The sequence below is a fragment of the Heloderma suspectum genome, chromosome 14, assembly GCF_057233095.1.
Source record: "Heloderma suspectum isolate Gila_16-S chromosome 14, 16-S_ref, whole genome shotgun sequence".
In the NCBI taxonomy this organism is placed as follows: domain Eukaryota; kingdom Metazoa; phylum Chordata; class Lepidosauria; order Squamata; family Helodermatidae; genus Heloderma; species Heloderma suspectum.
Window position 1 is genome coordinate 19273325 of NC_139471.1, and position 17244 is coordinate 19290568.

The window sequence follows — 17244 nt, forward strand, 5'->3', positions numbered from 1 at the left end:
GAGCAGGATCGCAATTCAGAATTAGAAACATGAGACTCTCCCAGTGTTTCCCTTTCTGGAACCCATTTTGGGGATGAGGTTCCGCACCTTGGATAGCACCTTTAGAGTTTCGGCTGGTGGTAACTAAAGCCCAGAATGAAATTCCCTCCCCTCCAGAACTGGAGTCACCAGCCGCCACTGCTCAGCAGTAAGTCCAGCTGTGTTCAGTGGTGCTCACTGCCTAGCAGGTCCAAGGGAAGGCATCCCAGGGGCCATGGGATTTAGTGCATCTCCCTCTCTGCCTGCGGAGAGGGAAGTCCACGGGTCGGAAAGGAGCTCCACTCTCAGAAGCGTCCTCCAGGCAGCACTGGGAAGGTCCGGCGTTCCTTCCGCCGTCGGAACTCCAGTGGCAGAGGGGACAAAAAGAGGGGGGTGTTCCAAGGGCTTTCTAGGGACAGATTCCCAGTTTCCCAACATGCCCCTGGATTGGGGTAAAGCAGTACCCTCCCACTTCCCTCCCATTCGGAGGGACGGAACATTTCAACAAGAGCGGGAGGGGGAAGTCTGGAAAAGACCAACAGCAAAGGAAAAATGTCCTCCCCACACCTACTACCCTGCTAACACAAGCCCAGCAGGACACAAGAAGTGGTGACTGGTCTGCCACGAACTACCCTCCCCCCACTTTCTCTGCATTGCTCTGATCGACCAAGAAAGCAGGATGCGGAATGAACTTACGGGGAAGCCACGAGATCCTGCCTCTCCCATCTCTCCGATCTTTCCCTGCAAATACACAGTGACAGTCATGAGTTCAAATCCAGCTGGAACCATCTCCCCGTGAGCTGGCAGGAAAGCGACAAGGGAAAGCTGAAACAAGCTTTCTACGCTTCAGGGGCAAAGCTGCCTCTCCATCTCAGACAGGACCTGCACACGGATATGAAAAGCAGGTGTGTCTCCAGAACATCGAATGGTAGAGTTTCCCGGGAAGGTTCATGAAAGGAGGAGAAAGAAACCTGGATAAAGGATCTGGGTTTGTACTCAACATCCTGGTGGTTTGGAAGGAAAAGTAAAATAACTACAGAATTCCAGGAGGCAAAAATTGCCCATTATTTCTCCTTTGAGTGTGTGATGCACTCATATATCAACTACTGGCTACTGAAATGACTACCTTCTCCGTTACAATCCGCAGCACCAATCCAGCACAGACTTAGGGTGCGTACAGTAGGGATGGATGAGAATTCCGTTCATTTTTTTGAAAAGAACGTCTCAAAATTCACAGATCTCTTCAGGAAAGGGACAGAAAGCACTCGAGAGCCAGAAAATTCAAATGTGGGAGAAAGCAAAATGGAAAAAATCATCCATCCAGGCCCAGGGATTTCTGTGCTTAGCTTTGAAAACTCTGGGCTTGAATCCCTGCCTGAATCAGTGCTGAATTAGGGTTTGTGGTGCTGATTTAGGCTTGCCACCACTTTTTTCTTTTCTTTTTTTGGCCGACAGGCTCCTCAGTTCTAACAGCTACATGGCAGGCAGATACAACGTGGTCCTCTCCATGCTGAGAATAGCTGGACCTATTTTATTTGGTTGGTGCAGACAGGTAAGAATTTCATTTGGTTCACTTTTTGATAAGAACTTGCCAAAATGTGCAGATTTTTCATAAATGGGACAGAGAAAGCGAAATTAACAGATTCATCCACCCCTGGCATACTGATCTACATACAAACAAGAGCCAGTGTGTTTTTTTTCTGGAGGGTTAAGCTCACCTTCCTCGCCACAATTTGCTCTTCAAATGACAAATGTAGTTGCCTCCAAATTCAGCGATGCTTTCTTTTTTCTCTGTCCCACTCATAGTTCTGGCGAGCTGTCTGACTTTTTTCCCCAAGCGCCTCACAATTTTTTCCAATTAAATGTTTGTTTGGCATGTTATTGTTGTTGTTAATAATAAAGTTGTTGTTGTCGTTGTTGTAGTTGTAAATCCCCAATCAGTGTTTTGGAACTTGAAAAATGGCAGTAGGGAGAGGTGGCGCCTTGACGTCCCAACGCCAGCCAATCAGTACTGTGCAGAGCGGGATGCTGCTAGAAACTAGCCAGATCAGTTGCTCTCCTGAGTTGCATCTTGCAAAGAAGATCATAAGTCTGACCCAAATATGGGAGCGTGGTTCCAATATGACATGACCATTTTACTTAAGTGTGTATTGTTCACCCTTCAAGTGCATTTAAGCACATGAAAATCTACAGGCTTAGGTGCACTTAACTCTGCATTTGGATTGTAGCCCAGAATTCTAAGTGCGGGGGGGGGGGGAAGCATGCTGTCTCTATCACTCATTTTCTCCTTCAGCCACAGATTTGCTGGTGAACGAAAGGTGGGTAACAGGGGTGGGATGGCACTAAGAACACAGGATAGATTCTCAACAAAGGCAGACCAAAGGTATAAATCAAGAACATTCCATCATCCTTGAATTGCCAGAATAACCAGAAATAAAGCAGATATAGTACAGGGGATCCTACTAAGACTAGGTTAAGCCTGAGTTCTGTGAAGATCTTGCAAAGCACCCAAATCCAGTTTTGCAGCAATATTAATGACACCAATAATCTTTCAGACCCCTCTACCGGTTACTGACGTACCTGATGCCCATCTGGTCCTTCTTTGCCTGGATTCCCTGGAAGGCCCTGTTGGAGGAGGAGGAGGAAGAGGAAGAGGAGGAGAAAATACAGCATCTTTAGCTTGTTGTCACAGTTCCCTACCTGAGGCTTAGTTCTCACAACCAGGAGATGAGATGGTCAACCTTATGTCTGAGCTGTGCTACTTCAAGACAACAGGTGGGGGACTCATGGGATGGAATTCTCCTCCATATACCAATATTCCCTGCCCAGATAAAAGTAGCATCCTGGAGGAGTCTAAGCTAGAACCTCCTGTCCCTGACTTTCCTTTCTGGAGGATTTTTAGTTTTCTTTTGTACCCAGGAGCATTCGATCACGTAAGCTCAGTACTTCCACCTTCACCTGCAGTCTGGAATTGTCCCGTCCATAAAAAGATTTACCTGCTTTCTCCTGCTATTTGTGAGAAGCAAGCCTAAATAACTCTGTTCCTCGGGCCCTTCATTCCTTCACAGTAAAGTGAAGTGTGGAATATTCTTTCATCTGGAGTGAATTTATTGCCGTCCAACCCAATAGGTACACAGGAGCCCTGAAATCTTCCTAAATGTTGCCAAGCATTCTTGGAAACACAGAAGACTGAGGATAGTGTGAGCCCTGGGAGAAACCAAACTATCATCTCTCTTTCCAGCCACTCTTGCTCAATCGAGCTATTTGTTCCTTCTGATGCTACTGCCAATGGATGGATTCAGATATCACCATCTGTTGACAATCAAATGGAACAAAGTTTGTCAGAAGGCATTCAAGGCATGACAATGCTGCAAAAACCTGGATTGTTCAGTCACATGGTGCCTGTGAAGCCAATCACATAGAATCACAGAATCATAGAATAGTAGAGTTGGAAGGGGCCTATAAGACCGTTGAGTCCAACCTGCTGCAGTTTCCCAACATGCCGCGGGATTGGGGTAAAACAGCTCTCTCCTGTTGCTCTAACTAATAATGGGCTCAGGTTACAGGACGTCAGATTCCAGCTGAACATCAGGAAAAACATCCTGACAGAGCAATACGACAATGGCACCCATTCCCTAGGGAGGTGGTGGGCTCTCCCACACTGGAGGCCTTCAAGACGAGGCTGGACAGCCACCTGCCAGGGATGCTTTGACTTGGATTCCTGCATTGAGCAGGGGTTGGACTCAATGGACTTATAGGCCCCTTCCAACCCTACTATTCTAGGATTCTATGACATCTTCTAGACGCAATCCACGGGTTTGATTTAGACTTTATCTGGGTTCAGTATGTACTCGTTCGCATTTGTAGAATATCTCGGGGAACTCAAGGCAGCTAAAAAGTAACAAAATCAATGATTAGGGATGTTGGAAGGCTCTGTCCAGTGGGTGGAGTTCACTGAGTCTTCCTCAGCTTGACCCACCATCCTTCAGCTCATTTCCCCGTGAGATGGCCTGACTCGATCTGCATCAAGTTGGGCCAGCTCACCGATGTTTATTTTGATGTAAATAGAAATGTGTGCAAATTGCAGACGTAATCTATGTGCATTGCGGCTGAAATTTGCATAAATTACACAAATTGTGCCTTGCCATTTGCACACATTTCTATTTACATAACTTTTTTTAAAATGGGAAAAGTTCCTGGATTTTGGGAAAAGCCCCGCAGCAGAACTGGGCACTCACCAGGAGCCTGTCGAGCACAAAAAGGTCTGGATTCCACAGAGACAGACATGCCAATTAACAGCAAGGCCTTTATTTAAGAATCAGCAGAACACCTATGTATTATTTATTTATTACAATTATTTGTATGCCGACTTCTGGGATGTAAATCCTACCGAGGCGGCTTGCAAGTAACGTAAAAATAATAAAGTCACAGTTAAACAATATCAACGAATTAAAATGTTGCTAAAATAATAGAACAACGATCCATTATTAATAATCAATTATTTGTTTTCTTTCTTTAACATATTTTGATGCTGCTGCTTAGCCAAAAGGTCTCCCAGAGTGGGTTACGTATAATCAATTAAACAAGACAATCCCTGTACACAGGCTTGCAATGTAAACAGACACGACACACGAGGAAAAAGGAATGAGGAGGGAAGAAGAGGGGAAACGAATTCTTCTAGCAGGGCTGGTGGTGTGGCCCTGTTCTCCCTCTTATCTCCCTCAGTTCAGCCTGCTGGTGACTGTTGAGGGAGGAGGAGCCCTCATGAGGGAAGCCCTTAGCAATTAATAAGTATCTTTAGTATCACTAACAGTAATACAGTCATCCAATCTGCTTAGGAAATCGCAAACATTCTATCGTGAGACATCTTTTAAATGGGTTTAAAAACCAGTATGCTTGATATATGATTCCAGAGGCTTGGGCTCTGGCAGGAGCCATCAGAGGCAAAGTTCTGCAAAGCTTTGGCACTCATGACAGCTGATCTTATGCCTCACATACCCAGAATCAGGCCTGGAACAGGCTGTAAACTTGAGAAGCAACAGGCAGGAAGTTCTTTCTTTCTTTTTTAGCCAGGCAAGGACAGAAGGCCCAGTTCCTGTTATTTATACAGAGCTTAGCCAATCAGGAATCCCATTATTGCCTACCTATCGCTGTCATTACACACCCCTGTTTCCTGCAAAGCAGGAAGAGAACTCACAGGACTGAGCATACACCATCCCAGATAGCTCACCAGGTTAGGCCCATCCTTCAGGTTCCCTTGTACATAACATGGTAGGGAGGAGGTTAAGCTAGACCCTTTGACCTGACATGCTAGCTTTCTGCATACAGGGACCTTTTGTACGGAGGAGGATTGAGACCCCATCTGCAGTCTGAAGTGGTAGAGGGTTGGCATTTCAGTAAGAACTAGGCCTTAAGGCACAGGGTATACCACACATTTAACTAATAAAATAAAAATCACACTGTGAGAACAATTTGGGGCCACTCCGTGAAATTGTGAGAATGCAGTAAATTGGCCTTTACCCGATGATAAAGGAGTTTGGCCAAACACACCTGCAGTTATGTTAACTGGTGGAACTGGCGTTTGGTTAATCTGAAGATGTGTTGGATGGGTTCAGGCTATTCCAAACAATTCCTTTTTTGCAGTCACATCAAGCGTGACTAGTTTGTTCAAAGGGGTTGTGACATGGATCTTGGAATTGTTGTAGATCACAAGCTGAATATGAGCCAACAATATGATGTGGCTGCAAAAAAGGCAAATGCTATTCTGGGCTGCATTAACAGAAGCATAGCTTCCAAATCCCAGGAAGTACTAGTTCCTGTCTACTCAGCACTGGTTAGGCCTCATCTGGAGTACTGTGTCCAGTTCTGGGCACCACACTTTAAGAAGGATGCGGACAAACTGGAGAGGGTTCAGGGGAGGGCAACAGAGATGATCATGGAACTGGAAACAAAGCCCTATGAAGAGAGACTGGAAGAACTGGGCATGTTTAGCCTGGAGAAGAGAAGACTGTAGGATAGCGCTCTTCAAGTACTTGAAAGGCTGTCCCAGAGAGGAAGGCCAGGATCTCTTCTCGATCATCCCAGAGCGCAGGACATGGAATAATAGGCTGAAGTGACAGGAAGCCAGATTCCGGCTGAACATCAGGAAAAATGTCCTGACTGTTAGAGCAATATGACAATGGCACCCATTCCCTAGGGAGGTGGTGGGCTCTCCCATGCTGGAGGCATTCAAGACGAGGCTGGACAGCCACCTGTCAAGGATGCTCTGACTTGGATTCCTGCATCGAGCAGGGGGTTGGACTCGATGGCCTTGTAGGCCCCTTCCAACCCTACTATTCTATGATTCTACGATTCCCAGCATTCCTGACCTTTGGCCATGCTGGCTGGAGCTGGTGGGAGTCAGATGTCCAAAACATCTCAGCGGCATGCAGGTGTGGAAGGTTGGTGTAAACTATATTTCTTTCACCATTAAGGAAGCTCAGATAGTAGAAAGCAGCCATTCAAAATCTGCCAAAACGTTTGCAGCTCTTTCCCTCAAATCTAATGTCTGTCACCAACTAAGAGCGCAATCCTATGCACATTTAGAGAGAGAAAAGTCCTAGAAGTCCCAGCATTCCCCAGTCAGCCATGGGAGCTGTAAGACTTCTTTCTGTCTAAACATGCATAGGATCGCACCCTAAAACTGTTTTAATATCTGCCTTGCTTGGAAAATGCTGGGCTCCCATCTTCCCACGGTGCAATGGACAAGTTCAGAACATACTCACGAACAATCCTACCAAAAGTAATACCCTTTGAAGGGTGCAGGTCTCACCTTGGCACCTCGTGACCCTGGTTCGCCCACCAGTCCATCAGAACCTCGGGCACCCTGGAGAGAAAACAAACACATATTCATGAACATACATAAATATACCAGAATAAATAAATAAGAGAGAGGGGATGGGGGGAGTGGCACAAGGGGAATGAACAGCAGGTGTCTCCCTAGTTCTGCAAATGATAGAAATCGTCTAACCCTAGGATGTGGCATTTTGAAGGAGAAGAACGCTTAGGAACATTCACAGTGATTCTTACAAGAATCTCTCAACAGAACAGTAGGGCATCTTTGACTTCGCCTGTTGTCAAAACAGAGTCGAAATTTATTTAAGACTCACATCCTGCCTCCACGAAGGCCCCATGGTGGCGAATCAATGCCGCGCCAAGCCACGCAAAGCTCACAAAATATGACAGCATATAAAATAATCAAAATTAAAGCCACGGAGTACCAACACAACAGCTTGCATGAGGCATAACCAGAACGAAAAGCCAGAATCAAACAGCGACCTAAAACCACTTTCCCTCTAAAGCTAAACAGAATGGGCTTTGCCTGTTACCTTGACGGGCAGGAGCAAAGGACAGACCTCTAGGGAGAGAATTCTGCAAGCGTCTGGGCCAATTACAAAAAGGCCCTGTAGCTTGGGGTTACCCATTTAATCTCTGCTTGGGTAATACCTGGAGCATGGATATTGCATTGCCTGTAATTTTAAGGCCTCCAGAGAGAGATTCCTCACATATCTTTTAAAAGGCTCCCTATGGTTTAACAAATCCTGACCAAAGTCATCGTCTGCAGGCTGGTTCGGATACATGTATGATACAAGATGGTCATATATGCAGTCCTTGCGGGGGAGGGGATCAGATACTCTGAAGGCCACTGGTTCCAGGATCTGAAGCACTGCATGTATGGGAGGTTTTTGGGACACACACAGCACTGGTGGCCAGAAATGGGGCAGGACGTAACACTGCAGCCTCTAAAACCGACAGGCCATTGCCGTGTCTGGATTCACATGGAGTGCCTGGCAGGCTTTGCCATCACATTCCATCTTGAATCCCTCTCTGGCTGTCTGGCGCTGACGCTGCATGCACCTGATTTGGGCCCAGGTGATGGTGGGCTGATGGCCCAGGCCCAGTGGGAACTTACTGGATACAAGAGAGGTGAAGAATCTGTCCATGTTCACCTCAAAGGCACGGACTCTCCATTTCCATTTTATTTATTTATTTATTTATTTATTTCATTTCTATACCGCCCAATAGCCGAAGCTCTCTGGGCGGTTCACAAAAATTTTAAAATGTGGGAGGGGTGGCTGCCAAGAAGTATGTCTGGGGGCCAGAGGTGGCTCTATATTTCATTCATTCTTGATTTATTGCATTTATATCCCACCCTTTTTGCCTCCAAGTAACCTCAAACAGCGTACTTAATCCTCCTCGTCTCCATTTTATCCTCACAGCAACAACAACCCTGTGAGGTAGGTCGGGCTGAGAGTCTGTGACTGGCCCAAAGTCACCCAGTGAGCTTCATTCGGCCGAGTGAATGGCGACTAGAACCTGGGTCTCCCAAGTCCCAGTCTGACACTCAAACCACCACACCACACTGGTTCTGTATTTGGGGCATAGTTGACCCTCCTGCCTGCCCCCCACTCAGATCCCCCCACAGTCACGTACATTTGCTCCACTGCTTCCAAGTGCCACACGTGGTCTCCTGTCCTGCTCCAGCAATCTCAGTAGAATATTGAGCATCTGTCCTGTCTTCCACCCCAGAAGCCCCAATGAGCACCGGCTGCCACTGCTGGGGGTGGCCACACTGGTGCCCCCATTCTAGTGCATTCAAATACTCCCTAAACTGTATTAAAAGAGGTTCTATAGCTCAGTGGTGGCACATTGGTGCTTTAAAATAAAATAAAAGAATAAAAATGAATTGTACTTTTATGGCAGAGACACACCTTTTATCGCGCACACACACACCCCCCCGCCGCCCGAGGATATTATGGTGGACATCTGGTCCCAACTTTTTATCCTCACAACAACCCTGTGAGGTAGGTTAGGCTGAGAGGCTGCGAGTGGGCTAAAGTCACCCGGTGAGCTTCACAGCCAAGCAGGGATTTGAACCCAGTCCTCACTGTGAAATCACATCGCGTGGGTAAATGGAGCCGAGGCAATCCTGCAACACCCATCCTGCCGTAAAATAGTGCGCTCGAAGCACTTGGGAGCAGAAATCCTTGCTTGCAAGGAACTTGCTGCTGCTGTAGTTTCCTCTTCCCAGACTGCACTGCTCCCACGAATAGACCACTTGAACAAGCTCTGAAATGGGTGGATCAGTGGCTGACTGTAAACCAACAAATCGGTCTGGAGGCAAGGAGGGGAAGAAAGAGAGAGGAGGAAAGTTGGGCCAGCAAGGAAATGGAGTGGGGCAGGAGCAGTGGGGAGGGAGAAAAGGGAACCAGGGCCAAACTTGATCATCAAGATGCAAACTTGGAGCCAACGGGACAGAGCGCCAATATTTAACCAAAGGGACTACAGTGTGAGAGAGGTGAGGAGAGAGGGCGGGAGAGGGAGACTCACACAGCAGCAGTGTAATTGCATGAAATGTGTGTGTGTGTGTGTGTGTGTGTGTGTGAGTATGTGCATGGGGCGGGGGGAGGCAGCCAAATTTCTAAAGCAAGCAAAACCCTGTCAACATAAAAATGTAAAGCAGGAACTGCTGCTGTGCTTGGCCAAGCTGCGGTGGCAGATCACAGCAGGAGCCAAAATGGATGAAAATGTGCAGGCTCCATTCTGATGGGCAGGAGGTGGCTGCGAAAGCAGAGATCGCCTTTATTCGTTCGTCGGTTCGTTTCTTCATTCATTGCTCATTCGCCGGCAGCCGGGTCGGAGAAATCGGATCGAGCTGTCGCAGCGCAAAATAGCCATCTTCTGTGCCACAAAAGGCAACGATGTCTGCCGAGACCTGAAGGGCAGAGCTGCTGGTTCACCCTTGTACTGCTGTGGAACAGCCCTTGCATTCCAGACCGAGAAGCCACCCCAGTGATACCAAGAAAAGCCAGTTCGCGCATTAGCGAATGCCGTCACTTGCAACATCCTCTGTTGGAATTGGGCATTAGCGGGCATGTGATGCGATATCTGAGATGCACACATGATACTCCCACTTCCCACACTCCTTCTTCCTGCCAGTTCCATGATTTTTTCTAACAGCCTAGTTTGGCCTTTCTGGAAAATCATACTGATTTATTTGTGTATTTCATGATTTCATACCCCTGCCTTTCTCCCAGGAAATGGCACTCAAGGCGGCGAATAACAATAAAAGCTCACATCTAAAATAAAACTCTAACTAAAACCATTGTAAAACAAAGAAATAAAAAACATAATTTAAAAACACAACAATACCAGAATAAAAACAGCAGCCAACCCAACAGATGAGGTCTGCCTTTGGCCTGGCTACCTGAGGCTTAAATAAAAACCTCTTTGCCTGCCAGCAGAAGGACACCTCTGGTGGCAGGTAGGGGTGTCCGAAATATTCACCCCGTTCCAGTTTGTGGTGTCCACTGGGGGGAGGCGATCCATCCCTCCCCCCCTCTGGAATCCTGGCTGGCCAGCTCCGCTCTGCGGCGATTCCGCAGAGCCACCGGCCGGCTCCGAAGCCCCAGCAATACGGCCGCCATTGCCGTATTGCTGGCTGGACGGACGTACTATGGACACAAATGGCATCCGGTATAGTGGATGCCGTTTGCGTCCCTGCTCTTCGACGTGATAGGCTACGTAAATCTTTACGTAACCTATTGCGAGAAGGAACAGGGACGCAAATATGCCATTTGTGTCCCTGTTCTTTTCACGCAATAGGCTATGTAAAGATAGAGCAGGGACAAAAATGGCGTAGCAGACGCCATTTGCGTCTGCAGTCCATCAGTCCAGCCAGCGATACGGCAATGGCGGCTGTATCGCTGGGGCTTCAGAGCCAGCGGCAGGCAGGATCCGGCCGGCAAGGGACTTTGCGGGGAGGCGGAGGTAGGAGATCCGATCCTCCATGGACTTCGGGGGGCCGGATTCAATAGAATCAAGCCTCACTGGGGTCCGTGGAGGATTTCTCCGATATCCCTAGTGGCAGGGAGTACCACAGCCTGGGTGCAGCCATCAAGAAGGCCCTCTTTCACAACTACATCTCTGAAGATGCTGGTACCGAAAGGAGGGCCTCTCCCAGAGATCTTAAAACCCAGGCAGGATTGTATGGGAGAAGGTGGTCTTTCAGGTAGCCAGGCCATAGGCGGAGAGGGCTTTATAGGTCATAACCAGCACTTTCAATTATACCTGGAAACTGACTGGAAGCTACGGAAGCTATTGCAACAAGCTAATCACATGCCCCGTGTATGTAAATAATACACATATATTTAATTCCCTCAGGTCAGATCCAGACGACTGCTTTCCACAATGACAGGCATGGTCCTCATGCAGTGGGAACCAAATGGAAGTGGGCTATCGGGATGTGATCTATCATACCCTTAGGGATGTGTGAGAAGTTTGTTTTTGCTCACGAAACATGTGAGCATGCCCCATTCGAGGCTCCGAATGCGAATGCAAGCACGTGTCTGCCAAAAATATTTGTAAATCCTCAAACACACGCTCGCGTTTGTCTCGTTCCGAGTTGGACGTGCGCAAATTTCCTAATTTGCGCAAATATCTTCAGTAGACAGCATCAGTCCCACTTTAACATCTGGAGGAAAGTTGCGCAGATTAGGAAAGTTGCACCAATTTGGGGGAATTTGCGCCACTTTGGGGGAATATGCGCCAATTAGGGGAAGCTCGCGCAACTGTGGGGAACCTTGCACAAATGTGGGGAATGTCGCAGAAATCTCCCATTCGATCGCTGCTCGAGTGGTGCAAGTTTCCCATTCACGCAGCGCAAGCAACCACCGCAAACGCAAACAGGATTCGGTCGCGAGACAAGAGGTGAGAGGATGTCTGGAGAACCCTGCGATCTTAGACATCGCTCGCTGGCCCATCCCTAAATACACTGAGGGCCAAACTGCACATGGCACCACCATCACTTCACTGCCTCTTGTTAAGCCTCTCTTCTTTGTCATGTTTGATCCAAACAATGTGCGGTCCCATCCTGCTTTGCATCTCACTGCCCCACAACCCAGGCTGGCAAGGAGGTGCAAAATGTGATGCAGATGTTGTTTGTATTGGACAATACAAGAAAAAGGGAGTAAGAAACACAGAGTGGCAGCAAGAGTCTTTCTCATATAGCTCAGATGTCTACAGGCAGAGGTTCTAAGGTTCATCCAAAGAAAGGTGATGTCAGAATTTATATTACACTGTAGCTCGTGGATGTTCCTAATCCAGCCTGCCAGCTCCCTAGCCCTGGCTTCACCCGCTCTCTCCTCTAGCTTGTCAGCACTAGAGAAAAGGGAATCCCTGCTCTTATCGCTGATCACTGACTGGAGATAACGGTGGCATTCCTCTGCCAGCACTTGAGAAAGGCTTCCTCTTGCACTGAAAAGGGAAACCCCACTTTCATCTCTGATCACTGTGCGTGGAGAAAGGGAGTCTGATGATGTCAGGGGTTTGGGCACTGAGGGAAAGTGCAAGACTTTGGTGTGGGGATGTCATCGAGCCCCCTGATGGGTGTCCCACATAGCAATCTGGCTTACGGGGCTGGATCAGATTCCCAACCCTGCTGTAGCCCAGCAGTGAGTCCTGTTTCATGTGGATAGGATCCCAGAACACTAGAATTAGAAGGCTTCCCATGGGTCATGTAATGAGGCCTCAGACTAGATATTCTAGACCTAAAGCATTCCTGACAGCCAAGTGTCCAATCTTTCCTTGGAAAGCCATGCCTTCAGACTTGAAGCCAATCAGGGATCACAGTCTATAACTAGGAGCATATACTCAAGTTCACTTATACAGAGTATGAGCTACTCTTTATCACACCCTTTGTGATTGCAGCTATAGCAGTAAAAAGTAACAATGAAAAGGATTGTTCCCACATCATGGCAACCTCCTTTAGACAGAGACATCCTCTCACACTACCATTCTTCCCACAATTGCTGAGAGCGCACATTTATTTTTGAAAAGACACCATGAAACAGAACAAAATAAGTGATACAAAAATGCAATTCCATTTGTGTCTGTTTGTTTATGCCCACTTTTCAGCCAAGATGGGTTCCCAAAAAAACAACAAAAAAAGCAGCTTTCAAGTAGCACCCCACCAGGTATAATATATTTAATGATATGTTGGTGTGGGTATGCCACTGTCCAAGATCTAGGCTCTTCCCAGCGGAGGGAGTGAGCAGAAAGAGCTACGGATAGATTCACAGGTTGGCTGCTGATGCCAAAGATGCCAAACTATAGAACCAGCTTTTCTTTTGATCTGGAGGGTCTGCTATGCACATTGACCAGTTAAAAGGCTGAAGACACAGGAGAACAAGACACTGGCAAAACCAGAGGACACAATGGCTGAACACGCCCATGAGGTAAACCTACTGATGGCAACTTGGCTGAGGCAGCTTCTTTTCTATGCAACATGGAATCCCCCTGCAACAGTGACTACCTAGCTAATCCAGCTGCAATCGACCTGTCAACATCTGACCTGACATTGTCACCATCTCATTATGAACCATCAAGGCTCATTTAAGCTTAGGCCATGAATATGTTCTACCACCTTTTTCCATCTCTCAAGACCTCCATCCAAAATACCAAGCCGCTCCATGTCTACACACAAGTAGGCAAGTCTCCTGCCTACAAGATGCACACCTCTGCTCTGTGCAGCAGCCCTCCTGCCTGCAAAATGCATAAAACCTTTGCAACAGCTTGATTCTTTGCAGGGTATTTAAAGGTCAGTTGTCTTTAAATACCCTTTTATGTCCAATTACTGATTGGAGATAAAAGAAGCTTCCAAGATGGGGAACCTGCAAGGGACTAGGGATGTCAGAGAAATCCATTTGCAGGGGTGGAGTTTAATTACTTTTCCTAGGTTCAGCCCCCTGGACTTCATTTCGGTTCCCGCTATAGCGCTCAACTCAATCTGCAGCAAATCAGGCCAGTTTGTGGATTTTCTGGGCATTTTCTTTGCAGGTTCCACAATTTGCACGAATGTCTCAGCTATTTGCGCAAATTTGGCCATAATTTGTGCAAATTACTCAGAAATTTGCGCAAATTGTGGAACCTGCAAAAATGTGCAAAAAAAGTTCCTGGAGTTCAAGGAAAAGGCCTCAGCTTGACTCTTAAACACAGATCAAGCCATACATGACACGGGACTCCATCGAGTCAAAAAAGAACCAGATTTCCCAGCAACAGACATGTTGTGTGGGCCAAGAGTTCCTCATCCACGTCCCAGGTGGAATGTTCCAGATGAAGACATTTCATTCATTGGTCTTGACAGTAACGCCACATTGAACCAATTAAGCAAAACTTTTAAAGTCCCATTAGCCAGCAACACCAGTTACAGATGACAAGGGGGAACTGTGGCCGTAGGCCAGGAAACAGCCACAGAAGCAGGCAGGAGCTCATCTCCAGAATGCATCAACTTCTAGGACTCTAGACATGAACCTGGCTATGATGAAATGGGTCCATTATTAGCAAAAAAACTTTGGTTCCATGTCATAGATGCAAGGCCACCCAGCCAGCCCAATCCGATGGAGTAAACATTTATGTAAGATGCTGGAACTCTAGAGCAGGGCTGGGAATCTGTGGCCCTCCAGATGTTGTTAGACTGAAAGTCCCATCATCCCTGACCCCTGGCCACAGTATTTAGGGATGATGGGAATTGGAGTCCAACACGATCTGGTCCCAGCTTTTCTCAAGGGGAATGCCATACGGACAGCTGCAACTACAACCAGAGCTGGCATCAGGGTGAGCATGGTTGAGCACTGGCCAAGGGCCCACACCCCAGCAGGGACCCACTGACCAGAGCCCCCTGGACTAGCGCCTCCTCTTCCCCGTTGTGGCCTGGGTGTTCCCCCGCCTCTTGCCCTGGCCCAGTCAACGGTGGAGGTGTGGAAGAGGAGCAGGAGACACCGTGGCCTCCTGGCCCCCTGGCTCTCTGCCTGCCAAGCAAGCAAGGGAGAGCAACGATGAGGAAGAGGGGGAGAAATTGCAGCTGGCGACAACAGCAGCGAGAAGGTAGACTCCATTATGCAGGGGGCCCCATTGAGGGTGTCTTGCGCAAGGGCCCTCCAAAACATAGAACTGGCACTGGCCACAACCATTTTGCTACACCAGATCAGTCCCATCAGTTATACTGCTGGTTCTGGGTAGGGCAAAAGGGAGAGATTTGAGAAGGCTGGGGAACTGCAAAGGTATCCTGGCGTTTGTCTCTGAAGGAGGGCCCAATGACATGCATGGCAGCAGGCAGATGTTTCATGCCTGAACTATTGGCACTGTGCAATTGTGGGGCAGCTGAGTCTTCCAAATAGGGATGTCACAAGAGTCCACAGGGGGTGGGGGTGGGGAGTCTGACGGATTCTTCCTCGCCCACCCGCCCGGACCCCACTTGCTGAACAGTGGGACACTCGCAGACCCACTCGGCGAGTACCCAGCAGCCACCTGTCCTCCCTAGCGAGCCACCATTGTGCACAACAATGGCGGCTCGGGCACTTCTGGGTAGGTAATGTTGCGTACTTGGCTGTCCTGAAGGGTCCATCTACGCAACATTACAGGGGTGAATGCTCCATTCACACCTGTCATGTTGCACAGATGGCCCCTTTATGGCCACCAAGGATGCAACAATGCAGTGCGCAACAATGTGCGCACCACATTGAGCAACAGTGCGCAACAATGGTGGCTCAGGCGCTTACGGGTAGGTGATGTCCTTGGTGTCCATAAAGGGGCCATCTATGCAACGTGACAGGCGTGAATGGAGCATTCACCCTTGTCATGTTGCATAGACAGATCTTCATTCAACCTTCCCTCATAGGACTTGTTTTTCATACCCACAACCATCTTAGTAGCACTCTCCTGAACCTGTTCCAATTAGTCTGTATCCCTCTTATAGAATCATAGAATCATAGAATAGTTGGGTTGGAAGGGGCCTATAAGACCGTCGAGCCCAACCCCCTGCTCAATGCAGGAATCCAAGTTAGAGCATCCCTGACAGGTGGCTGTCCAACCTCGTCTTGAATGCCTCCAGTGTGAGAGAGCCCCACACCTGCCTAGGTAAAAGGGAGGTGGTGGGCTCCCTAGGTAGATGGACCCTTTAGGACAGCCAAGTACACAACGTTACCTATCTGGAAGCACCTGAGCCGCCATTGTTGCACACAATGGCGGCTCACTAGGGGGGATGGGTGGTCCCGCAGCTTTGGGAGCTCTCTGGGCTTTGATGAAGCTTGCCCAGTGCCACAAGGAGGGGTGGGTGGTGGCAGTGGCTCAGCAAGCACCTGACAAAGCTGGGCGCCAGTGAGTCCGTCCATCCCTAGTGCCAAACTCCTTATTTTGGAGTTCTTAAAGAAACAGCAAGGTGCGTTGCCTGAAGATGCACAGGACCCTAGGAAGCTGCCTTATACAGAGTTAGATCGTCAGTCCATCTAGCTCAGTATTGTCAAAACTAACTGGCAATGCCAGTCCAGGGTTTCAGGCAGGATTTTTCCCAGCCCTACCTGGAGATGCCAGGGATCGAAGCTGCAACCTTCTGCATGCAAAGCAAGAGCTCTATGACTGAGCTATGGGATAACTCAGCAACCTTGATGCAATAACGCAGGACTGGGTCTGGCCAGTGCCTGGATGGAGGACTGCCTGGGAACCCTGTATGAATACTGGCTTGAGTACCATGGGGGTAAGGAGGAATATGCATGAAATAAATAAAAGACATACTCCACCTAGTGTATCATAGCCCGAGAGTGAGGAAGCTCTTCTTAAAAGAAATGTTCTGCATCCATTGTATGTCCTGGATCTGGCATGTGTGAATTCTACAGCAATGATGGAGCAATCTCATCCCTTAACCCCATCATGACTCAGTTCATGGGTGGACAACTGCTGGCCCTCCTGATGTTTTGGCCTAAAACTCCCATGATCCTTCACCATTGGCTATGCTGGCTAGGGATCATGGGAGTTGTAGGCCAAAACACCTGGAGGACCACAAGTTGCCCACTCATGGCCTAGATCCTGGAATGGCCCAGGTTGACATCCAAGCTTGGAACCTGATCCTACAACCTAGTGTTGCCTCCAGCAAGACGGGCAACATTTTTTCGCGCACATGGACTTAATTCTACAGAGGCTTTGATGCACGAGTAAAAGGCTGTGTCGAATACAAGTATTCTTTGGCATGTGTTTAAAATTAATCCTTAGAATTAAATCATTTTCCTGAAAATCTAGGACTCATTAAAAACGTCTTGGGGGGGGGGGGAATGAAACAAAACAGGCTTCCTATCTCAATTCAAAAAACTTTGGCAGTGGGGGGTGGGGGAGAAAGACTCAGCTAAATGGGAACAA

General features: G+C 48.1%; 1 protein-coding gene across 1 annotated transcript in view; it reads right to left on the reverse strand.

Annotated features, from left to right (window-relative positions):
* The window catches only part of LOC146335737 (uncharacterized), a 352825-nt gene that overhangs the window by 123797 nt on the left and 211784 nt on the right, over positions 1 to 17244 (reverse strand). Inside the window, exons 28-30 of the mRNA XM_084820776.1 lie at positions 6830 to 6883; positions 2599 to 2643; positions 715 to 759 (exon numbers count right to left, since the gene is read on the reverse strand). Coding sequence (XP_084676902.1) covers positions 715 to 759; positions 2599 to 2643; positions 6830 to 6883 — 144 coding nt within the window. The remainder of the gene's footprint in view (positions 1 to 714; positions 760 to 2598; positions 2644 to 6829; positions 6884 to 17244) is intronic.